Below are 26,509 nucleotides of genomic sequence, written 5' to 3' on the forward strand. Positions count from 1 at the left end.
AGTACACTACTCTGACAGATAATTACCAGGATATCATACATCTTATATACACATGTAACATTACATCACTAGTGCAACACCATTACTACAGTACACTACTCTGACAGCTAATTACCAGGATATCATACATCTTATATAAACATGTAACATTACATCACTAGTGCAACACCATTACTACAGTACACTACTCTAACAGCTAATTACCAGGATATCATACATCTTATATACACATGTAACATTACATCACTAGTGCGGCACCATTACTACAGTACACTACTCTGACAGCTAATTACCAGGATATCATACATCTTATATACACATGTAACATTACATCACTAGTGCAACACCATTACTACAGTACACTACTCTGACAGCTAATTACCAGGGATATCATACATCTTATATACACATGTAACATTACATCACTAGTGTAGCACCATTACTACAGTACACAACTATGTTAGCTAATTACCAGGATATCACACATCTTATATACACATGTAACATTACATCACTAGTGCAACACCATTACTACAGTACACTACTCTGACAGCTAATTACCAGAATATCATACATCTTATATACACATGTAACATTACATCACTAGTGCAACACCATTACTACAGTACACTACTCTAACATCTAATTACCAGGATATCATACATCTTATATACACATGTAACAATACATCACTAGTGTGGCACCATTACTACAGTACACTACTCTGACAGCTAATTACCAGGATATCATACATCTTATATACACATGTAACATTACATCACTAGTGCAACACCATTACTACAGTACACTACTCTGACAGCTAATTACCAGGGATATCATACATCTTATATACACATGTAACATTACATCACTAGTGTAGCACCATTACTACAGTACACAACTTTGTTAGCTAATTACCAGGATATCACACATCTTATGTACACATGTAACATTACATCACTAGTGCAACACCATTACTACAGTACACTACTCTGACAGCTAATTACCAGGATATCATACATCTTATATACACATGTAACATTACATCACTAGTGCGGCACCATTACTACAGTACACTACTCTGACAGCTAATAACCAGGATATCATACATCTTATATACACATGTAACATTACATCACTAGTGCGGCACCATTACTACAGTACACTACTCTGACAGCTAATAACCAGGATATCATACATCTTATATACACATGTAACATTACATCACTAGTGCGGCACCATTACTACAGTACACTACTCTGACAGCTAATTACCAGGATATCATACATCTTATATACACATGTAACATTACATCACTAGTGCAGCACCATTACTACAGTACACTACTCTGACAGCTAATTACCAGGGATATCGTACATCTTATATAAACATGTAACATGAAACTGACCTATTGCAGCTATAATATATGAGCAATACTTACTAGTATACACAGATACACTAACAGGTAAACTCTGATACCCCCGGGCTCCGACTGTTACCACAGTAACGGTGTAATTAGTCCCAGATATCAGGCTCTGAAGGGTGATATTTGATGTGTTACTTGCTGCAGTCCAAGTGTATGAAGAATTCCCATAAGTTATATTATATGTCTTTATTACACCTGTCATATTGGCCGGCTCTCCCCAAGACAGTGTGATGAAGTTTACTCCAACTGTGGTAAAGGTTACGTTCCCTGGTGGGGTTGGATCTGTGTAATTACATAGAAATACAATTAATAGATGACATATACAGTCTGTGTACAAGTAATGCAAAACTGAGACAATAAACAGTAAATGAGAATACACATGTTAGAGGGAGAGTAACAGGATAAGAAGTGCAGAGTCTATGTATGATCACATGATAAGTCACGTGACCCCGATCATACTCACACGTGGCCTCTGTCACTCCAGCGGATGTCTGGCTGCAGTTACCACTAAGTGTCTGTACAGTGACTGTATATACCCTGCCTGGTGATAGCCCTGTCATATTCCATTGTGTAGCATTAGTCTGTGCTGTGACATTTATGTCTCCTGTCAGAGTGACTTGATAATAGTCCACGTTTACTGATGGTTTTATCCATGAGATTCCGAGAACATTAACCGACATGTAATTGCTGAGTGTGATGTTGGCAGCCAGTCCGGGAACTGAAGGGAAATGTAACACACATATTAGATATTGTCACAGACATTCCGCAGCATTGTGTTTAGTATGTATATATGTAACACCTCTCAGATACCAGCATTTTACATATACAGGTTGAGTATCCCATATCCAAATATTCCGAAATACGGAATATTCCGAAATACGGACTTTTTTGAGTGAGAGTGAGATAGTGAAACCTTTGTTTTCTGTGGCTCAATGTACACAAACTTTGTTTAATACACAAAGTTATTAAAAATATTGTATTAAATGACCTTCAGGCTGTGTATATAAGGTGTATATGAAACATAAATGAATTGTGTGAATGTACACACACTTTGTTTAATGCACAAAGTTATTAAAAATATTGGCTAAAATTACTTTCAGACTGTGTGTATAAGGTGTATATGAAACATAAATGCATTCTGTGCTTAAACTAGCGTCCCATCACCATGATATCTCATTATGGTATGCAATTATTCTAAAATACGGAAATATCCGATATCCAAAATACTGCTGGTCCCAAGCATTTTGGATAAGGGATACTCAACCTGTATATAAGTAACTTAGTTCTAGAGCATGTAATTTCCCCTTCAGCATTCAGATCACAGTAAATAAAGAACTGGATGTATGATTTTTGTTTGCTTAGAATATATATATTTCTCTACTGATAGGATTTTATAGCATCTTACACTTACAGTCACCTACAGTATGCTTAGGAAGGCAGAACGGGATGGGGACAGGAAAGTGTAACCTGGTTACAGTGTGGGCATGTACATGTAAATGTGACCAAGGCAGACCTGGACACATATGTGTATGCACCTTAGTGGCGCAGGAAGGGGGGGTTTCTGAGTACCCAGAAACCCCCCCCGATAGACTTTTTCTATTCACACTGGCCAAGAAAGCAGACACCACGTTGCTAGGCCCCACCAATATGCTGCAATTCCAATAAAATTATGTAATTTTGTCTTCGCCTCCGCCTGATAGACCCGTGATTGGCAGCATTTTGCAGTGAGGGAGAGGGTTCTAATGACATCACGTGTGTAATGTTCTCTATTTTATTCCAATATCTCGCCAGGCCAGAGCAGGTAGACCACTGCTTCCCTCACGGCCATTACACTGCGCCTCATACTGTCATACTGTCCCAGCATCAGTTGTCAGTTGTGTGTGACTGAGTCTGTATATGAAGCACAACAGAACTTGGCATGGAAAAAAGCCACAGCTGCTGCTTCATAGCACTTTCTATACAGATTCAGAGCCCTCTGATGAAGTCCTAGATGAAACAGGTTAGGGCGTGGCCTGGTGATGAGGTGGTAGCATCTCTATCTGCTCCTGAAGCTGATTTTCAGCGTATCCGCAGTCACCAAGATGGGAGAAGGTGACTTACCATTTAAAGTGGTGGAAGTATCAGCGGTGTGCCCTGTGACCTGAGAGATGTAATACTAGACCATATACTGTATATGGTGATTTGTTCATTTACATTTTTAATTGTTCTGAGTATTGCCTGGTGGGTGTGGTGGGTTTATTGTCGAATATATTACGTTTTAAACACAATGGAGATTGTCTCTAATGGTTGTGTAACAATATATTAGGTCACGGGTCCCATCACTTTTGTCCATACCACTTTCATTTTTTTATTAGTTAGAATATTCTATTGAGTCAAAAATCAAATGCTAAGTCTACATAAGTCGTGCAGGATGCCGAATCCTTCTGTCACTTTCTAGTTATTTCAGTGAAAAATATGGGTTCTTCTATTTCATGGAAGGGACCAACAAATTTGTCTACGACTGTATATATAAATATAGCACTATTTTACCAAGTAGGTCTATATCATTATATTATATACAGGTCTCACTGATATGTATACATGTTCCTGTCTGCTGTACTCACCTGTGCAGGTAGTTAGTGACACAGGTACAGACTCAGTGACATTATCACCAGCTCTTGTATATACCATGAATGTATACGTTACTCCTGCTGTTAGATTCACTATTGTAGCTGATTCATTTGTCACTATTGTATTATATATCATTGCAGCTGGTGATATGACGTTTGTCTGGATTCTGTAGGTGTATGTAGACTTATACTCAGCGGGTCTACTCCACATCAGGGACACAGTAGAGGAAGTCACATTGCTGGTATTCAGCAAATTCACCGACATTGGATCTATAATGATAAAAGGTTGGCAGGTTCAGCAACAAAGCACAAACTAGGACAATAGAACTATTATTATTAGGAAACATTATGCTATAAAATACATTGTGGCAGAATACATTTTCAGCCGGCTGTGAAAGGATTTTTGTCATTAAGGGGTCATTCCGAGTTGATCGCTCGCTAGCTACTTTTAGCAGCCGTGCAAACGTATAGTCGCAGCCCACGGGGGAGTGTATTTTCGCTTTGCAAGTGTGCGAACGCATGTGCAGCGGAGCGGGACGAAAAAGTTTTTTGCAGTTTCTGAGTAGCTCTGGACTTACTCAGCCCTTGCGATCACTTCAGCCTGTCCGGTCCCGGAATTGACGTCAGACACCCGCCCTGCAAACGATTGGACATGCCTCCGTTTTTCCAAACACTCCCAGAAAATGGTCAGTTGACACCCACAAACGCCTTCTTCCTGTCAATCTTCTTGCGATCGGCTGTGCGAATGGATTCTTCGTTAAATCCGTCGCCCAGCAAGGATCTGCTTTGTACCTGTACGACGCGCCTGCGCATTGCGGTGTATACACATGCGCAGTAGTAACCTGTTTGCTGCGCTGCGAAAAATGGTAGCGAGCGATCAACTCGGAATGACCCCCTAAATTCACAAGTAACATTACATCACTAGTGCGGCACCATTACTACAGTACACTACTCTGACAGCTAATTACCAGGGATATCACACATCTTATATACACATGTAACATTACATCACTAGTGCAGCACCATTACTACAGTACACTACTCTGACAGCTAATTACCAGGATATCATACATCTTATATACACATGTAACATTACATCACTAGTGCGGCACCATTACTACAGTGCACTACTCTGACAGCTAATTACCAGGATATCATACATCTTATATACACATGTAACATTACATCACTAGTGCGGCACCATTACTACAGTACACTACTCTGACAGCTAATTACCAGGGATATCATACATCTTATATACACATGTAACATTACATCACTAGTGCAGCACCATTACTACAGTACACTACTCTGACAGCTAATTACCAGGGATATCACACATCTTATATACACATGTAACATTACAGCACTAGTGCGGCACCATTACTACAGTACACTACTCTGACAGCTAATTACCAGGATATCATACATCTTATATACACATGTAACATTACATCACTAGTGCAACACCATTACTACAGTACACTACTCTGACAGCTAATTACCAGGATATAATACATCTTATATACACATGTAACATTACATCACTAGTGCAGCACCATTACTACAGTGCACTACTCTGACAGCTAATTACCAGGGATATCATACATCTTATATACACATGTAACATTACATCACTAGTGCGGCACCATTACTACAGTACACTACTCTGACAGCTAATTACCAGGATATCATACATCTTATATACACATGTAACATTACATCACTAGTGCGGCACCATTACTACAGTACACTACTCTGACAGCTAATTACCAGGGATATCACACATCTTATATACACATGTAACATTATATCACTAGTGCAACACCATTACTACAGTACACTACTCTGACAGCTAATTACCAGGGATATCACACATCTTATATACACATGTAACATTATATCACTAGTGCAACACCATTACTACAGTGCACTACTCTGACAGCTAATTACCAGGATATAATACATCTTATATACACATGTAACATTACATCTCTAGTGCAATACCATTACTACAGTGCACTACTCTGACAGCTAATTACCAGGATATAATACATCTTATATACACATGTAACATTACATCACTAGTGCAACACCATTACTACAGTACACTACTCTGACAGCTAATTACCAGGGATATCACACATCTTATATACACATGTAACATTACATCACTAGTGCGGCACCATTACTACAGTACACTACTCTGACATCTAATTACCAGGATATAATACATCTTATATACACATGTAACATTACAGCACTAGTGCAGCACCATTACTACAGTACACTACTCTGACAGCTAATTACCAGGATATCATACATCTTATATACACATGTAACATTACATCACTAGTGTGCCACCATTACTACAGTGCACTACTCTGACAGCTAATTACCAGGATATAATACATCTTATATACACATGTAACATTACATCACTAGTGCGGCACCATTACTACAGTGCACTACTCTGACAGCTAATTACCAGGATATAATACATCTTATATACACATGTAACATTACATCACTAGTGCGGCACCATTACTACAGTACACTACTCTGACAGCTAATTACCAGGATATCATACATCTTATATACACATGTAACATTACATCACTAGTGCGGCACCATTACTAGAGATGAGCGGGTACGGTTTCTCTGAATCCGAACCCGCCAGAACTTCATGTTTTTTTTCACGGGTCCGAGCGACTCGGATCTTCCCGCCTTGCTCGGTTAACCCGAGCGCGCCCGAACGTCATCATGACGCTGTCGGATTCTCGCGAGGCTCGGATTCTATCGCGAGACTCGGATTCTATATAAGGAGCCGCGCGTCGCCGCCATTTTCACACGTGCATTGAGATTGATAGGGAGAGGACGTGGCTGGCGTCCTCTCCGTTTAGAATTAGAATAGATTAGAGAGACACTTGATTTACTAATTTTGGGGAGCATTAGGAGTACTCAGTAGTGTACAGTGCAGAGTTTTGCTGATAGTGACCAGTGACCACCACTTTTATTTATAATCCGTTCTCTGCCTGAAAAAAGCGATACACAGCACACAGTGACTCAGTCACATACCATATCTGTGTGCACTGCTCAGGCTCAGGCCAGTGTGCTGCATCATCTATTATCTATATATAATATTATATATATCTGTCTGACTGCTCAGCTCACACAGCTTATAATTGTGGGGGAGACTGGGGAGCACTACTGCAGTGCCAGTTATAGGTTATAGCAGGAGCCAGGAGTACATAATATAATCCGTTCTCTGCCTGAAAAAAGCGATACACAGCACACAGTGACTCAGTCACATACCATATCTGTGTGCACTGCTCAGGCTCAGGCCAGTGTGCTGCATCATCTATTATCTATATATAATATTATATATATCTGTCTGACTGCTCAGCTCACACAGCTTATAATTGTGGGGGAGACTGGGGAGCACTACTGCAGTGCCAGTTATAGGTTATAGCAGGAGCCAGGAGTACATAATATATTATATAGTGAGTGACCACCAGACACACAGTGCAGTTTATTTAATATATCCGTTCTCTGCCTGAAAAAAGCGATACACACAGTGACTCAGTCAGTCACATACCATATCTGTGTGCACTGCTCAGGCTCAGGCCAGTGTGCTGCATCATCTATATATATTATATATCTGTCTGACTGCTCAGCTCACACAGCTTATAATTGTGGGGGAGACTGGGGAGCACTACTGCAGTGCCAGTTATAGGTTATAGCAGGAGCCAGGAGTACATAATATTATATTAAAATTAAACAGTGCACACTTTTGCTGCAGGAGTGCCACTGCCAGTGTGACTAGTGACCAGTGACCTGACCACCAGTATATAATATTAGTAGTATACTATCTCTTTATCAACCAGTCTATATTAGCAGCAGACACAGTACAGTGCGGTAGTTCACGGCTGTGGCTACCTCTGTGTCGGCACTCGGCAGCCCGTCCATAATTGTATATACCAGTGACCTAACCGTGGTTTTTTTTTCTTTCTTTATACATACATACTAGTTACGAGTATACTATCTCTTTATCAACCAGTCTATATATTAGCAGCAGACACAGTACAGTGCGGTAGTTCACGGCTGTGGCTACCTCTGTGTCGGCACTCGGCAGCCCGTCCATAATTGTATATACCACCTAACCGTGGTTTTTTTTTCTTTCTTTATACATACATACTAGTTACGAGTATACTATCTCTTTATCAACCAGTCTATATATTAGCAGCAGACACAGTACAGTGCGGTAGTTCACGGCTGTGGCTACCTCTGTGTCGGCACTCGGCAGCCCGTCCATAATTGTATATACCACCTAACCGTGGTTTTTTTTTTTTTCTTTATACATACATACTAGTTACGAGTATACTATCTCTTTATCAACCAGTCTATATATTAGCAGCAGACACAGTACAGTGCGGTAGTTCACGGCTGTGGCTACCTCTGTGTCGGCACTCGGCAGCCCGTCCATAATTGTATATACCACCTAACCGTGGTTTTTTTTTCTTTCTTTATACATACATACTAGTTACGAGTATACTATCTCTTTATCAACCAGTCTATATATTAGCAGCAGACACAGTACAGTGCGGTAGTTCACGGCTGTGGCTACCTCTGTGTCGGCACTCGGCAGCCCGTCCATAATTGTATATACCACCTAACCGTGGTTTTTTTTTCTTTCTTTATACATACATACTAGTTACGAGTATACTATCTCTTTATCAACCAGTCTATATATTAGCAGCAGACACAGTACAGTAGTTCACGGCTGTGGCTACCTCTGTGTCGGCACTCGGCAGCCCGTCCATAATTGTATATACCACCTAACCGTGGTTTTTTTTTCTTTCTTTATACATACATACTAGTTACGAGTATACTATCTCTTTATCAACCAGTCTATATATTAGCAGCAGACACAGTACAGTGCGGTAGTTCACGGCTGTGGCTACCTCTGTGTCGGCACTCGGCAGCCCGTCCATAATTGTATATACCACCTAACCGTGGTTTTTTTTCTTTCTTTATACATACATACTAGTTACGAGTATACTATCTCTTTATCAACCAGTCTATATATTAGCAGCAGACACAGTACAGTGCGGTAGTTCACGGCTGTGGCTACCTCTGTGCCGGCACTCGGCAGCCCGTCCATAATTGTATACTAGTATCCAATCCATCCATCTCCATTGTTTACCTGAGGTGCCTTTTAGTTGTGCCTATTAAAATATGGAGAACAAAAATGTTGAGGTTCCAAAATTAGGGAAAGATCAAGATCCACTTCCACCTCGTGCTGAAGCTGCTGCCACTAGTCATGGCCGAGACGATGAAATGCCAGCAACGTCGTCTGCCAAGGCCGATGCCCAATGGCATAGTACAGAGCATGTCAAAACCAAAACACCAAATATCAGTAAAAAAAGGACTCCAAAACCTAAAATAAAATTGTCGGAGGAGAAGCGTAAACTTGCCAATATGCCATTTACCACACGGAGTGGCAAGGAACGGCTGAGGCCCTGGCCTATGTTCATGGCTAGTGGTTCAGCTTCACATGAGGATGGAAGCACTCAGCCTCTCGCTAGAAAACTGAAAAGACTCAAGCTGGCAAAAGCACCGCAAAGAACTGTGCGTTCTTTGAAATCCCAAATCCACAAGGAGAGTCCAATTGTGTCGGTTGCGATGCCTGACCTTCCCAACACTGGACGTGAAGAGCATGCGCCTTCCACCATTTGCACGCCCCCTGCAAGTGCTGGAAGGAGCACCCGCAGTCCAGTTCCTGATAGTCAGATTGAAGATGTCAGTGTTGAAGTACACCAGGATGAGGAGGATATGGGTGTTGCTGGCGCTGGGGAGGAAATTGACCAGGAGGATTCTGATGGTGAGGTGGTTTGTTTAAGTCAGGCACCCGGGGAGACACCTGTTGTCCGTGGGAGGAATATGGCCGTTGACATGCCAGGTGAAAATACCAAAAAAATCAGCTCTTCGGTGTGGAGGTATTTCACCAGAAATGCGGACAACAGGTGTCAAGCCGTGTGTTCCCTTTGTCAAGCTGTAATAAGTAGGGGTAAGGACGTTAACCACCTCGGAACATCCTCCCTTATACGTCACCTGCAGCGCATTCATAATAAGTCAGTGACAAGTTCAAAAACTTTGGGTGACAGCGGAAGCAGTCCACTGACCAGTAAATCCCTTCCTCTTGTAACCAAGCTCACGCAAACCACCCCACCAACTCCCTCAGTGTCAATTTCCTCCTTCCCCAGGAATGCCAATAGTCCTGCAGGCCATGTCACTGGCAATTCTGACGAGTCCTCTCCTGCCTGGGATTCCTCCGATGCATCCTTGCGTGTAACGCCTACTGCTGCTGGCGCTGCTGTTGTTGCCGCTGGGAGTCGATGGTCATCCCAGAGGGGAAGTCGTAAGCCCACTTGTACTACTTCCAGTAAGCAATTGACTGTTCAACAGTCCTTTGCGAGGAAGATGAAATATCACAGCAGTCATCCTACTGCAAAGCGGATAACTGAGTCCTTGACAACTATGTTGGTGTTAGACGTGCGTCCGGTATCCGCCGTTAGTTCACAGGGAACTAGACAATTTATTGAGGCAGTGTGCCCCCGTTACCAAATACCATCTAGGTTCCACTTCTCTAGGCAGGCGATACCGAGAATGTACACGGACGTCAGAAAAAGACTCACCAGTGTCCTAAAAAATGCAGTTGTACCCAATGTCCACTTAACCACGGACATGTGGACAAGTGGAGCAGGGCAGGGTCAGGACTATATGACTGTGACAGCCCACTGGGTAGATGTATGGACTCCCGCCGCAAGAACAGCAGCGGCGGCACCAGTAGCAGCATCTCGCAAACGCCAACTCTTTCCTAGGCAGGCTACGCTTTGTATCACCGCTTTCCAGAATACGCACACAGCTGAAAACCTCTTACGGCAACTGAGGAAGATCATCGCGGAATGGCTTACCCCAATTGGACTCTCCTGTGGATTTGTGGCATCGGACAACGCCAGCAATATTGTGTGTGCATTAAATATGGGCAAATTCCAGCACGTCCCATGTTTTGCACATACCTTGAATTTGGTGGTGCAGAATTTTTTAAAAAACGACAGGGGCGTGCAAGAGATGCTGTCGGTGGCCAGAAAAATTGCGGGACACTTTCGGCGTACAGGCACCACGTACAGAAGACTGGAGCACCACCAAAAACTACTGAACCTGCCCTGCCATCATCTGAAGCAAGAAGTGGTAACGAGGTGGAATTCAACCCTCTATATGCTTCAGAGGTTGGAGGAGCAGCAAAAGGCCATTCAAGCCTATACAATTGAGCACGATATAGTAGGTGGAATGCACCTGTCTCAAGTGCAGTGGAGAATGATTTCAACGTTGTGCAAGGTTCTGATGCCCTTTGAACTTGCCACACGTGAAGTCAGTTCAGACACTGCCAGCCTGAGTCAGGTCATTCCCCTCATCAGGCTTTTGCAGAAGAAGCTGGAGGCATTGAAGAAGGAGCTAAAAGGGAGCGATTCCGCTAGGCATGTGGGACTTGTGGATGCAGCCCTTAATTCGCTTAACAAGGATTCACGGGTGGTCAATCTGTTGAAATCAGAGCACTACATTTTGGCCACCGTACTCGATCCTAGATTTAAAGCCTACCTTGGATCTCTCTTTCCGGCAGACACAGGTCTGCTGGGGTTGAAAGACCTGCTGGTGACAAAATTGTCAAGTCAAGCGGAACGCGACCTGTCAACATCTCCTCCTTCACATTCTCCCGCAACTGGGGGTGCGAGGAAAAGGCTCAGAATTCCGAGCCCACCCGCTGGCGGTGATGCAGGGCAGTCTGGAGCGACTGCTGATGCTGACATCTGGTCCGGACTGAAGGACCTGACAACGATTACGGACATGTCGTCTACTGTCACTGCATATGATTCTCTCAACATTGATAGAATGGTGGAGGATTATATGAGTGACCACATCCAAGTAGGCACGTCACACAGTCCGTACTTATACTGGCAGGAAAAAGAGGCAATTTGGAGGCCCTTGCACAAACTGGCTTTATTCTACCTAAGTTGCCCTCCCACAAGTGTGTACTCCGAAAGAGTGTTTAGTGCCGCCGCTCACCTTGTCAGCAATCGGCGTACGAGGTTACATCCAGAAAATGTGGAGAAGATGATGTTCATTAAAATGAATTATAATCAATTCCTCCGCGGAGACATTGACCAGCAGCAATTGCCTCCACAAAGTACACAGGGAGCTGAGATGGTGGATTCCAGTGGGGACGAATTGATAATCTGTGAGGAGGGGGATGTACACGGTGATATATCGGAGGGTGAAGATGAGGTGGACATCTTGCCTCTGTAGAGCCAGTTTGTGCAAGGAGAGATTAATTGCTTCTTTTTTGGGGGGGGTCCAAACCAACCCGTCATATCAGTCACAGTCGTGTGGCAGACCCTGTCACTGAAATGATGGGTTGGTTAAAGTGTGCATGTCCTGTTTTGTTTATACAACATAAGGGTGGGTGGGAGGGCCCAAGGACAATTCCATCTTGCACCTCTTTTTTCTTTTCTTTTTCTTTGCATCATGTGCTGATTGGGGAGGGTTTTTTGGAAGGGACATCCTGCGTGACACTGCAGTGCCACTCCTAGATGGGCCCGGTGTTTGTGTCGGCCACTAGGGTCGCTAATCTTACTCACACAGTCAGCTACCTCATTGCGCCTCTTTTTTTCTTTGCGTCATGTGCTGTTTGGGGAGGGTTTTTTGGAAGGGACATCCTGCGTGACACTGCAGTGCCACTCCTAGATGGGCCCGGTGTTTGTGTCGGCCACTAGGGTCGCTAATCTTACTCACACAGTCAGCTACCTCATTGCGCCTCTTTTTTTCTTTGCGTCATGTGCTGTTTGGGGAGGGTTTTTTGGAAGGGACATCCTGCGTGACACTGCAGTGCCACTCCTAGATGGGCCCGGTGTTTGTGTCGGCCACTAGGGTCGCTAATCTTACTCACACAGTCAGCTACCTCATTGCGCCTCTTTTTTTCTTTGCGTCATGTGCTGTTTGGGGAGGGTTTTTTGGAAGGGACATCCTGCGTGACACTGCAGTGCCACTCCTAGATGTGCCCGGTGTTTGTGTCGGCCACTAGGGTCGCTAATCTTACTCACACAGCTACCTCATTGCGCCTCTTTTTTTCTTTGCGTCATGTGCTGTTTGGGGAGGGTTTTTTGGAAGGGCCATCCTGCGTGACACTGCAGTGCCACTCCTAGATGGGCCCGGTGTTTGTGTCGGCCACTAGGGTCGCTAATCTTACTCACACAGCTACCTCATTGCGCCTCTTTTTTTCTTTGCGTCATGTGCTGTTTGGGGAGGGTTTTTTGGAAGGGACATCCTGCGTGACACTGCAGTGCCACTCCTAGATGGGCCCGGTGTTTGTGTCGGCCACTAGGGTCGCTAATCTTACTCACAGTCAGCTACCTCATTGCGCCTCTTTTTTTCTTTGCGTCATGTGCTGTTTGGGGAGGGTTTTTTGGAAGGGCCATCCTGCGTGACACTGCAGTGCCACTCCTAGATGGGCCCGGTGTTTGTGTCGGCCACTAGGGTCGCTAATCTTACTCACATAGCTACCTCATTGCGCCTCTTTTTTTCTTTGCGTCATGTGCTGTTTGGGGAGGGTTTTTTGGAAGGGCCATCCTGCGTGACACTGCAGTGCCACTCCTAGATGGGCCCGGTGTTTGTGTCGGCCACTAGGGTCGCTAATCTTACTCACACAGCTACCTCATTGCGCCTCTTTTTTTCTTTGCGTCATGTGCTGTTTGGGGAGGGTTTTTTGGAAGGGACATCCTGCGTGACACTGCAGTGCCACTCCTAGATGGGCCCGGTGTTTGTGTCGGCCACTAGGGTCGCTTATCTTACTCACACAGCGACCTCGGTGCAAATTTTAGGACTAAAAATAATATTGTGAGGTGTGAGGTATTCAGAATAGACTGAAAATGAGTGTAAATTATGGTTTTTGAGGTTAATAATACTTTGGGATCAAAATGACCCCCAAATTCTATGATTTAAGCTGTTTTTTAGTGTTTTTGGAAAAAAACACCCGAATCCAAAACACACCCGAATCCGACAAAAAAAATTCGGTGAGGTTTTGCCAAAACGCGTTCGAACCCAAAACACGGCCGCGGAACCGAACCCAAAACCAAAACACAAAACCCGAAAAATTTCAGGCGCTCATCTCTAACCATTACTACAGTGCACTACTCTGACAGCTAATTACCAGGGATATCATACATCTTATATACACATGTAACATTACATCACTAGTGCGGCACCATTACTACAGTACACTACTCTGACAGCTAATTACCAGGATATCATACATCTTATATACACATGTGACATTACATCACTAGTGCGGCACCATTACTACAGTACACTACTCTGACAGCTAATTACCAGGGATATCACACATCTTATATACACATGTAACATTACATCACTAGTGCGGCACCATTACTAGAGTGCACTACTCTGACAGCTAATTACCAGGATATAATACATCTTATATACACATGTAACATTACATCACTAGTGCGGCACCATTACTACAGTGCACTACTCTGACAGCTAATTACCAGGATATAATACATCTTATATACACATGTAACATTACATCACTAGTGCAACACCATTACTATAGTACACTACTCTGACAGCTAATTACCAGGGATATCACACATCTTATATACACATGTAACATTACCTCACTAGTGCAGCACCATTACTACAGTACACTACTCTGACAGCTAATTACCAGGATATCATACATCTTATATACACATGTAACATTACATCACTAGTGCGGCACCATTACTACAGTGCACTACTCTGACAGCTAATTACCAGGGATATCACACATCTTATATACACATGTAACATTACATCACTAGTGCGGCACCATTACTATAGTACACTACTCTGACAGCTAATTACCAGGATATCATACATCTTATATACACATGTAACATTACATCACTAGTGTAGCACCATTACTACAGTACACTACTCTGACAGCTAATTACCAGGATATCATACATCTTATATACACATGTAACATTACATCACTAGTGCGGCACCATTACTACAGTACACTACTCTGACAGCTAATTACCAGGATATCATACATCTTATATACACATGTAACATTACATCACTAGTGTAGCACCATTACTACAGTACACAACTATGACAGCTAATTACCAGGGATATCATACATCTTATATACACATGTAACATTACATCACTAGTGCGGCACCATTACTACAGTACACTACTCTGACAGCTAATTACCAGGGATATCATACATCTTATATACACAAGTAACATTACATCACTAGTGCAACACCATTACTACAGTACACTACTCTGACAGCTAATTACCAGGGATATCATACATCTTATATACACAAGTAACATTACATCACTAGTGCAACACCATTACTACAGTACACTACTCTGACAGCTAATTACCAGGGATATCATACATCTTATATACACATGTAACATTACATCACTAGTGCGGCACCATTACTACAGTACACTACTCTGACAGCTAATTACCAGGGATATCATACATCTTATATACACATGTAACATTACATCACTAGTGCAGCACCATTACTACAGTACACTACTCTGACTGCTAATTACCAGGATATCATACATCTTATATACACATGTAACATTACATCACTAGTGCAGCACCATTACTACAGTACACTACTCTGACAGCTAATTACCAGGATATCATACATCTTATATACACAAGTAACATTACATCACTAGTGCAACACCATTACTACAGTACACTACTCTGACAGCTAATTACCAGGGATATCATACATCTTATATACACATGTAACATTACATCACTAGTGCGGCACCATTACTACAGTACACTACTCTGACAGCTAATTACCAGGGATATCATACATCTTATATACACATGTAACATTACATCACTAGTGCGGCACCATTACTACAGTGCACTACTCTGACAGCTAATTACCAGGATATCATACATCTTATATACACATGTAACATTACATCACTAGTGCGGCACCATTACTACAGTACACTACTCTGACAGCTAATTACCAGGATATCATACATCTTATATACACATGTAACATTACAGCACTAATGCGGCACCATTACTACAGTACACTACTCTGACAGCTAATTACCAGGGATATCATACATCTTATATACACAAGTAACATTACATCACTAGTGCAACACCATTACTATAGTACACTACTCTGACAGCTAATTACCAGGATATCATACATCTTATATACACATGTAACATTACATCACTAGTGCAGCACCATTACTACAGTACACTACTCTCACAGCTAATTACCAGGATATCATACATCTTATATACACATGTAACATTACAGCACTAGTGCAACACCATTACTACAGTACACTACTCTGACAGCTAATTACCAGGATATCACACATCTTATATACACATGTAACATTACATCACTAGTGCGGCACCATTACTACAGTACACTACTCTGACAGGTAAGTACCAGGATATCATACATCTTATATACACATGTAACATTACATCACTAGTGCGGCACCATTACTACAGTACACTACTCTGACAGCTAATTACCAGGGATATCATACATCTTATATACACATGTAACATTACATCACTAGTGCAACACCATTACTACAGTACACTACTCTGACAGCTAATTACCAGGGATATCATACATCTTATATACACATGTAACATTACATCACTAGTGCAGCACCATTACTACAGTACACTACTCTGACAGCTAATTACCAGGATATCATACATCTTATATACACATGTAACATTACATCACTAGTGCAGCACCATTACTACAGTACACTACTCTGACAGGTAAGTACCAGGATATCATACATCTTATATACACATGTAACATTACATCACTAGTGCAGCACCATTACTACAGTACACTACTCTGACAGCTAATTACCAGGATATCATACATCTTATATACACATGTAACATTACATCACTAGTGCGGCACCATTACTACAGTACACTACTCTGACAGCTAATTACCAGGGATATCACACATCTTATATACACATGTAACATTACATCACTAGTGCGGCACCATTACTACAGTACACTACTCTGACAGCTAATTACCAGGATATCACACATCTTATATACACATGTAACATTATATCACTAGTGCGGCACCATTACTACAGTACACTACTCTGACAGCTAATTACCAGGATATCATACATCTTATATACACATGTAACATTATATCACTAGTGCGGCACCATTACTACAGTACACTACTCTGACAGCTAATTACCAGAATATCAAAAATCTTATATACACATGTAACATTACATCACTAGTGCGGCACCATTACTACAGTACACTACTCTGACAGCTAATTACCAGGGATATCGTACATCTTATATAAACATGTAACATGAAACTGACCTATTGCAGCTATAATATATGAGCAATACTTACTAGTATACACAGATACACTAACAGGTAAACTCTGATACCCCCGGGCTCCGACTGTTACCACAGTAACGGTGTAATTAGTCCCAGATATCAGGCTGTGAAGGGTGATATTTGATGTGTTACTTGCTGCAGTCCAAGTGTATGAAGAATTCCCATAAGTTATATTATATGTCTTTATTACACCTGTCATATTGGCCGGCTCTCCCCAAGACAGTGTGATGAAGTTTACTCCAACTGTGATAAAGGTTACGTTCCCTGGTGGGGTTGGATCTGTGTAATAACATAGAAATACAATTAATAGATGACATATACAGTCTATGTACAAGTAATGCAAAACTGAGACAATAAACAGTAAATGAGAATACACATGTTAGAGGGAGAGTAACAGGATAAGAAGTGCAGAGTCTATGTATGATCACATGATAAGTCACGTGACCCCGCTCATACTCACACGTGGCCTCTGTCACTCCAGCGGATGTCTGGCTGCAGTTACCACTAAGTGTCTGTACAGTGACTGTATATACCCTGCCTGGTGATAGCCCTGTCATATTCCATTGTGTAGCATTAGTCTGTGCTGTGACATTTATGTCTCCTGTCAGAGTGACTTGATAATAGTCCACGTTTACTGATGGTTTTATCCATGAGATTCCGAGAACATTAACCGACATGTAATTGCTGAGTGTGATGTTGGCAGCCAGTCCGGGAACTGAAGGGAAATGTAACACACATATTAGATATTGTCACAGACATTCCGCAGCATTGTGTTTTGTTACTTTGTATGTATATATGTAACACCTCTCAGATACCAGCATTTTATATATATATATATATATATATATATATATATATATGTAACTTAGTTCTAGAGCATGTAATTTCCCCTTCAGCATTCAGATCACAGTAAATGTAGAACTGGATGTATGACTTTTGTTTGCTTAGAATAATAAGAATTTACTTACCGATAATTCTATTTCTCGTAGTCCGTAGTGGATGCTGGGGACTCCGTAAGGACCATGGGGAATAGCGGCTCCGCAGGAGACTGGGCACATCTAAAGAAAGCTTTAGGACTATCTGGTGTGCACTGGCTCCTCCCCCTATGACCCTCCTCCAAGCCTCAGTTAGGATACTGTGCCCGGACGAGCGTACACAATAAGGAAGGATTTTGAATCCCGGGTAAGACTCATACCAGCCACTCCAATCACACCGTACAACTTGTGATCTGAACCCAGTTAACAGCATGATAACAGAGGAGCCTCTAGAAAAGATGGCTCACTACAGCAATAACCCGATTTTTTGGTAACAATAACTATGTACCAGTATTGCAGACAATCCGCACTTGGGATGGGCGCCCAGCATCCACTACGGACTACGAGAAATAGAATTATCGGTAAGTAAATTCTTATTTTCTCTAACGTCCTAAGTGGATGCTGGGGACTCCGTAAGGACCATGGGGATTATACCAAAGCTCCCAAACGGGCGGGAGAGTGCGGATGACTCTGCAGCACCAATTGAGAGAACTCCAGGTCCTCCTCAGCCAGGGTATCAATTTTGTAGAATTTTACAAACGTATTTGCTCCTGACCAAGTAGCTGCTCGGCAAAGTTGTAAAGCCGAGACCCCTCGGGCAGCCGCCCAAGATGAGCCCACCTTCCTTGTGGAGTGGGCATTTACAGATTTTTGGCTGTGGCAGGCCTGCCACAGAATGTGCAAGCTGAATTGTACTACAAATCCAACGAGCAATAGTCTGCTTAGAAGCAGGAGCACCCAGCTTGTTGGGTGCATACAGGATAAACAGCGAGTCAGATTTTCTGACTCCAGCCGTCCTGGAAACATATATTTTCAGGGCCCTGACAACGTCTAGCAACTTGGAGTCCTCCAAGTCCCTAGTAGCCGCAGGCACCACAATAGGTTGGTTCAGGTGAAACGCTGAAACCACCTTAGGGAGAAACTGAGGACGAGTCCTCAATTCCGCCCTGTCCGAATGGAAAATCAGATAAGGGCTTTTACAGGATAAAGCCGCCAATTCTGACACGCGCCTGGCCCAGGCCAGGGCCAACAGCATGACCACTTTCCATGTGAGATATTTTAACTCCACAGATTTAAGTGGTTCAAACCAATGTGACTTTTGGAACCCAAAAAACTACATTGAGATCCCAAAGTGACACTGGAGGCACAAAAGGAGGCTGTATATGCAGTACCCCTTTTACAAACGTCTGAACTTCAGGGACTGAAGCTAGTTCTTTTTGGAAGAAAATTGACAGGGCCGAAATTTGAACCTTAATGGACCCCAATTTCAGGCCCATAGACACTCCTGTTTGCAGGAAATGTAGGAATCGACCCAGTTGAATTTCCTCCGTCGGGCCTTACTGGCCTCGCACCACGCAACATATTTTCGCCAAATGCGGTGATAATGTTTTGCGGTTACATCCTTCCTGGCTTTGATCAGGATAGGGATGACTTCATCCGGAATGCCTTTTTTCCTTCAGGATCCGGCGTTCAACCGCCATGCCGTCAAACGCAGCCGCGGTAAGTCTTGGAACAGACAGGGTCCTTGTTGGAGCAGGTCCCTTCTTAGAGGTAGAGGCCACGGATCCTCCGTGAGCATCTCTTGAAGTTCCGGTTACCAAGTCCTTCTTGGCCAATCCGGAGCCACGAATATAGTGCTTACTCCTCTCCATCTTATCAATCTCAGTACCTTGGGTATGAGAGGCAGAGGAGGGAACACATACACTGACTGGTACACCCACGGTGTTACCAGAGCGTCTACAGCTATTGCCTGAGGGTCCCTTGACCTGGCGCAATACCTGTCGAGTTTTTCCCAACGGTTTATAATCATGTGGAAGACTTCTGGGTGAAGTCCCCACTCTCCCGGGTGGAGGTCGTGCTGAGGAAGTCTGCTTCCCAGTTGTCCACTCCCGGAATGAATACTGCTGACAGTGCTATCACATGATTTTCCGCCCAGCGAAGAATCCTTGCAGCTTCTGCCATTGCCCTCCTGCTTCTTGTGCCACCCTGTCTGTTTACGTGGGTGACTGCCGTGATGTTGTCCGACTGGATCAACACCGGCTGACCTTGAAGCAGAGGTCTTGCTAAGCTTAGAGCATTGTAAATGGCCCTTAGCTTCAGGATATTTATGTGAAGTGATGTCTCCAGGCTTGACCATAAGCCCTGGATATTCCTTCCCTGTGTGACTGCTCCCCAGCCTCGCAGGCTGGCATCCGTGGTCACCAGGACCCAGTCCTGAATGCCGAATCTGCGGCCCTCTAGAAGATGAGCACTCTGCAACCACCACAGGAGGGACACCCTTGTCCTTGGTGACAGGGTTATCCGCTGATGCATCTGAAGATGCGACCCGGACCATTTGTCCAGCAGGTCCCACTGGAAAGTTCTTGCGTGGAATCTGCCGAATGGGATTGCTTCGTAGGAAGCCACCATTTTACCCAGAACCCTTGTGCATTGATGCACTGAGACTTGGCTCGGTTTTAGGAGGTTCCTGACTAGCTCGGATAACTCCCTGTCTTTCCCCTCCGGGAGAAACACCTTTTTCTGGACTGTGTCCAGGATCATCCCTAGGAACAGAAGACAAGTCGTCGGAACCAGCTGCGATTTTGGAATATTGAGAATCCAATCGTGCTGCCGCAACACTACCTGAGATAGTGCTACACCGACCTCCAACTGTTCCCTGGATCTTACCCTTATCAGGGAATCGTCCAAGTAAGGGATAACTAAAATTCCCTTCCTTCGAAGGAATATCATCATTTCGGCCATTACCTTGGTAAAGACCCGGGGTGCCGTGGACCATCCATACGGCAGCGTCTGAACTGATAGTGACAGTTCTGTACCATAAACCTGAGGTACCCTTGGTGAGAAGGGTAAATTTTGACATGAAGGTAAGCATCCTTGATGTCCCGAGACATCATGTAGTCCCCTTCTTCCAGGTTCGCAATCACTGCTCTGAGTGACTCAATCTTGAATTTGAACCTCTGTATGTAAGTGTTCAAAGATTTTAGATTTAGAATCGGTCTCACCGAGCCGTCCGGCTTCGGTACCACAACAGTGTGGAATAATACCCCGTTCCCTGTTGCAGGAGGGGTACCTTGATTATCACCTGCTGGGAATACAGCTTGTGAATGGCTTCCAAAACTGTCTCCCTGTCAGAAGGAGACATCGGTAAAGCCGACTTTAGGAAAACGGCGAGGGGGAGACGTCTCGAATTCTAATTTGTACCCCTGAGATATCACCTGAAGGATCCAGGGGTCTACTTGCGAGTGAGCCCACTGCGCGCTGAAATTCATTGAGACGGGCCCCCCACCGTGCCTGATTCTGCTTGTAAGGCCCCAGCGTCATACTGAGGGCTTGGCAGAGGCGGGAGAGGGTTTCTGTTCCTGGGAACTGGCTGATTTCTGCAGCCTTTTTCCTCTCCCTCTGTCACGGGGCAGAAATGAGAAACATTTTGCCCGCTTGTCCACGAAAAGACTGCGCCTGATAATACGGCGTCTTCTCATGTTGAGAGGCGACCTGGGGTACAAACGTGGATTTCCCAGCTGTTGCCGTGGCCACCAGGTCTGAAAGACCGACCCCAAATAACTCCTCCCCTTATTAAGGCAATACTTCCAAATGCCGTTTGGAATACGCATCACCTGACCACTGACGTGTCCATAACCCTCTACTGGTAGAAATGGACAACGCACTTAGACTTGATGCCAGTCGGCAAATATTCCGCTGTGCATCACGCATATATAGAAATGCATCTTTTAAATGCTCTATAGGCAAAAATATACTGTCCCTATCTAGGGTATCAATATTTTCAGTCAGGGAATCCGACCACGCCAACCCAGCACTGCACATCCAGGCTGAGGCGATTGCTGGTCGCAGTATAACACCAGTATGAGTGTAAATACATTTTAGGATACCCTCCTGCTTTCTATCAGCAGGATCCTTAAGGGCGGCCATCTCAGGAGAGGGTAGAGCCCTTACAAGCGTGTGAGCGCTTTATCCACCCTAGGGGGTGTTTCCCAACGCACCCTAACCTCTGGCGGGAAAGGATATAATGCCAATAACATTTTAGAAATTATCAGTTGTTATCGGGGGAAACCCACGCATCATCACACACCTCATTTAATTTCTCAGATTCAGGAAAACTACAGGTAGTTTTTCCTCACCGAACATAATACCCCTTTTTGGTGGTACTCGTATTATCAGAAATGTGTAAAACATTTTTCATTGCCTCAATCATGTAACGTGTGGCCCTACTGGAAGTCACATTTGTCTCTTCACCGTCGACACTGGAGTCAGTATCCGTGTCGGCGTCTATATCTGCCATCTGAGGTAACGGGCGCTTTAGAGCCCCTGACGGCCTATGAGACGTCTGGACAGGCACAAGCTGAGTAGCCGGCTGTCTCATGTCAACCACTGTCTTTTATACAGAGCTGACACTGTCACGTAATTCCTTCCAACAGTTCATCCATTCAGGTGTCGACCCCCTAGGGGGTGACATCACTATTACAGGCAATCTGCTCCGTCTCCACATCATTTTTCTCCTCATACATGTCGACACAAACGTACCGACATACAGCACACACACAGGGAATGCTCTGATAGAGGACAGGACCCCACTAGCCCTTTGGGGAGACAGAGGGAGAGTATGCCAGCACACACCAAAGCGCTATATATATATATACAGGGATAACCTTATATATGTGTTTTTCCCCTTATAGCTGCTGTATTGTTAATACTGCGCCTAATTAGTGCCCCCCTCTCTTTTTTAACCCTTTCTGTAGTGTAGTGACTGCAGGGGAGAGCCAGGGGAGCTTCCCTCCAACTGAGCTGTGAGGGAAAATGGCGCCAGTGTGCTGAGGATATAGGCTCCGCCCCTTTTTCGCGGACTTTTCTCCTGCTTTTTTATGGATTCTGGCAGGGGTTAAAATTCATCCATATAGCCCTGGGGGCTATATGTGATGTATTTTCGCCAGCCAAGGTGTTTTTATTGCTGCTCAGGGCGCCCCCCCTAGCGCCCTGCACCCTCAGTGACCGAAGTGTGAAGTGTGCTGAGGAGCAATGGCGCACAGCTGCAGTGCTGTGCGCTACCTTGGTAAAGAGAGGATGTCTTCTGCCGCCGATTTTCCGGACCTCTTCTGTCTTCTGGCTCTGTAAGGGGGCCGGCGGCGCGGCTCTGGGACCCATCCATGGCTGGGCCTGTGATCGTCCCTCTGGAGCTAATGTCCAGTAGCCTAAGAAGCCCAATCCACTCTGCACGCAGGTGAGTTCGCTTCTTCTCCCCTTAGTCCCTCGATGCAGTGAGCCTGTTGCCAGCAGGTCTCACTGAAAATAAAAAACCTAAACTAAAACTTTCACTAAGAAGCTCAGGAGAGCCCCTAGTGTGCACCCTTCTCGTTCGGGCACAGAGATCTAACTGAGGCTTGGAGGAGGGTCATAGGGGGAGGAGCCAGTGCACACCAGATAGTCCTAAAGCTTTCTTTAGATGTGCCCAGTCTCCTGCGGAGCCGCTATTCCCCATGGTCCTTACGGAGTCCCCAGCATCCACTTAGGACGTTAGAGAAATATATATTTCTCTACTGATAAGATTTTATAGCATCTTACACTTACAGTCACCTACAGTATGCTTAGGAAGGCAGAACGGGATGGGGACAGGAAAGTGTAACCTGGTTACAGTGTGGGCATGTACATGTAAATGTGACCAAGGCAGACCTGGACACATATGTGTATGCACCTTAGTGGCGCAGGAAGGGGGGGTTTCTGAGTACCCGGAAACCCCCCCAATAGACTTTTTCTATTCACACTGGCACAGAGAGCAGACACCACGTTGTTAGGCCCCACCAATATGCCGCAATTCCAATAAAATGAAGTAATTTTGTCTCCACCTCCGCCTGATAGACCCGTGATTGGCAGCATTTTGCAGTGAGGGAGAGGGTTCTAATGACATCACGTGTGTAATGTTCTCTATTTTATTCCAATATCTCGCCAGGCCAGAGCAGGTAGACCACTGCTTCCCTCACGGCCATTACACTGCGCCTCATACTGTCCCAGCATCAGTTGTCAGTTGTGTGTGACTGAGTCTGTATATGAAGCACAACAGAACTTGGCATGGAAAAAAGCCACAGCTGCTGCTTCATAGCACTTTCTATACAGATTCAGAGCCCTCTGATGAAGTCCTAGATGAAACAGGTTACGGCGTGGCCTGGTGATGAGGTGGTAGCATCTCTATCTGCTCCTGAAGCCGATCTTCAGCGTATCCGCAGCCACCAAGATGGGAGAAGGTGACTTACCATTTAAAGTGGTGGAAGTATCAGCGGTGTGCCCTGTGACCTGAGAGATGTAATACTAGACCATATACTGTATATGGTGATTTGTTCATTTACATTTTTAATTGTTACGTGTATTACCTGGTGGGTGTAGTGGATTTATTGTCGAATATATTACGTTTTAAACACAATGGAGATTGTCTCTAATGGTTGTGTAACAATATATTAGGTCACAGGTCCCATCACTTTTGTCCATACCACTTTCATTTTTTTATTAGTTAGAACAGCAGTGGCCAACCTGTGGCTCTTGAGCCTCATGTGGCTCTTTCTTTAGTCAAATGTGGCTCCCTACACTCGAAGTCACGTGACCACAACGGATACGGAAACTGCTGCACTCCAGCCAGACAGGCAGCAGCAGCAGCACTACGGAGACTGAGAACTGAGAGAGCCAGATACCAGAGGTGAGACACCCACTGGCAGAGGACACATAAGGGGCTGCTGCAATGGCACGAGGTGTATTTTCAGAGGGGCTGTAGTGACACATGAGGGTCCTGGCAGGAGTGACTCAGGAGAGTGCTGGCAGGAGTGACTCATGGGGGAGCTGGCTGTAGTGACATACTGTAGGAGTATGCTAGCAGGAGTGACACATGAGGTAGCTGGCTGAAGTGACACAGTAGGTTATGTGGAAGTGGCTTTTTAAATGTATTTTATGTTGGATCTGGCTTTAAAAATGTATTTTATGTGGATCTGGCTTTTTAAATGTATTTTATACCAGAGGCGTGGCCTAGCAAGCACAAGGCCACACCCCATTTGTGCATGTGCACCTGTGGCTTGATGTCGGCTCTTTGACGTGCCTAACAAGATTTTTTTGGCTCTTTGTTTCTGACTGGTTGGCCACCCCTGAGTTAGAATATTCTATTGAGTCAAAAATCAAATGCTAAGTCTACATAAGCCGTGCAGGATGCCGAATCCTTCTGTCACTTTCTAGTTATTTCAGTGAAAAAATAAGATTTTACTTACCGATAAATCTATTTCTCGTAGTCCGTAGTGGATGCTGGGGACTCCGTCAGGACCATGGGGATTAGCGGCTCCGCAGGAGACAGGGCACAAAAATAAAGCTTTAGGATCAGGTGGTGTGCACTGGCTCCTCCCCCTATGACCCTCCTCCAAGCCTCAGTTAGGATACTGTGCCCGGACGAGCGTACACAATAAGGAAGGATTTTGAATCCAGGGTAAGACTCATACCAGCCACACCAATCACACCGTACAACTTGTGATCTGAACCCAGTTAACAGTATGACAACGTAGGAGCCTCTGAACAGACGGCTCACAACAAGAACAACCCGATTTTTTTGTAACAATAACTATGTACAAGTATTGCAGACAATCCGCACTTGGGATGGGCGCCCAGCATCCACTACGGACTACGAGAAATAGATTTATCGGTAAGTAAAATCTTATTTTCTCTAACGTCCTAGTGGATGCTGGGGACTCCGTCAGGACCATGGGGATTATACCAAAGCTCCCAAACGGGCGGGAGAGTGCGGATGACTCTGCAGCACCGAATGAGAGAACTCCAGGTCCTCTTTAGCCAGGGTATCAAATTTGTAGAATTTTACAAACGTGTTCTCCCCCGACCACGTAGCTGCTCG

At 44.2% G+C, this 26,509-nt stretch overlaps 1 protein-coding gene across 1 annotated transcript in view; it reads right to left on the minus strand.

The window, feature by feature from the left end:
• The window catches only part of LOC134968623 (mucin-19-like), a 517,580-nt gene that overhangs the window by 273,990 nt on the left and 217,081 nt on the right, over positions 1 to 26,509 (minus strand). Inside the window, exons 29-33 of the mRNA XM_063944156.1 lie at positions 18,048 to 18,302; positions 17,600 to 17,866; positions 4,030 to 4,305; positions 1,890 to 2,144; positions 1,442 to 1,708 (exon numbers count right to left, since the gene is read on the minus strand). Of these exons, the coding sequence (XP_063800226.1) occupies positions 1,442 to 1,708; positions 1,890 to 2,144; positions 4,030 to 4,305; positions 17,600 to 17,866; positions 18,048 to 18,302 (1,320 nt within the window). The remainder of the gene's footprint in view (positions 1 to 1,441; positions 1,709 to 1,889; positions 2,145 to 4,029; positions 4,306 to 17,599; positions 17,867 to 18,047; positions 18,303 to 26,509) is intronic.

Source organism: Pseudophryne corroboree, chromosome 11, assembly GCF_028390025.1.
Source record: "Pseudophryne corroboree isolate aPseCor3 chromosome 11, aPseCor3.hap2, whole genome shotgun sequence".
Taxonomy (NCBI): Eukaryota; Metazoa; Chordata; class Amphibia; order Anura; family Myobatrachidae; genus Pseudophryne; species Pseudophryne corroboree.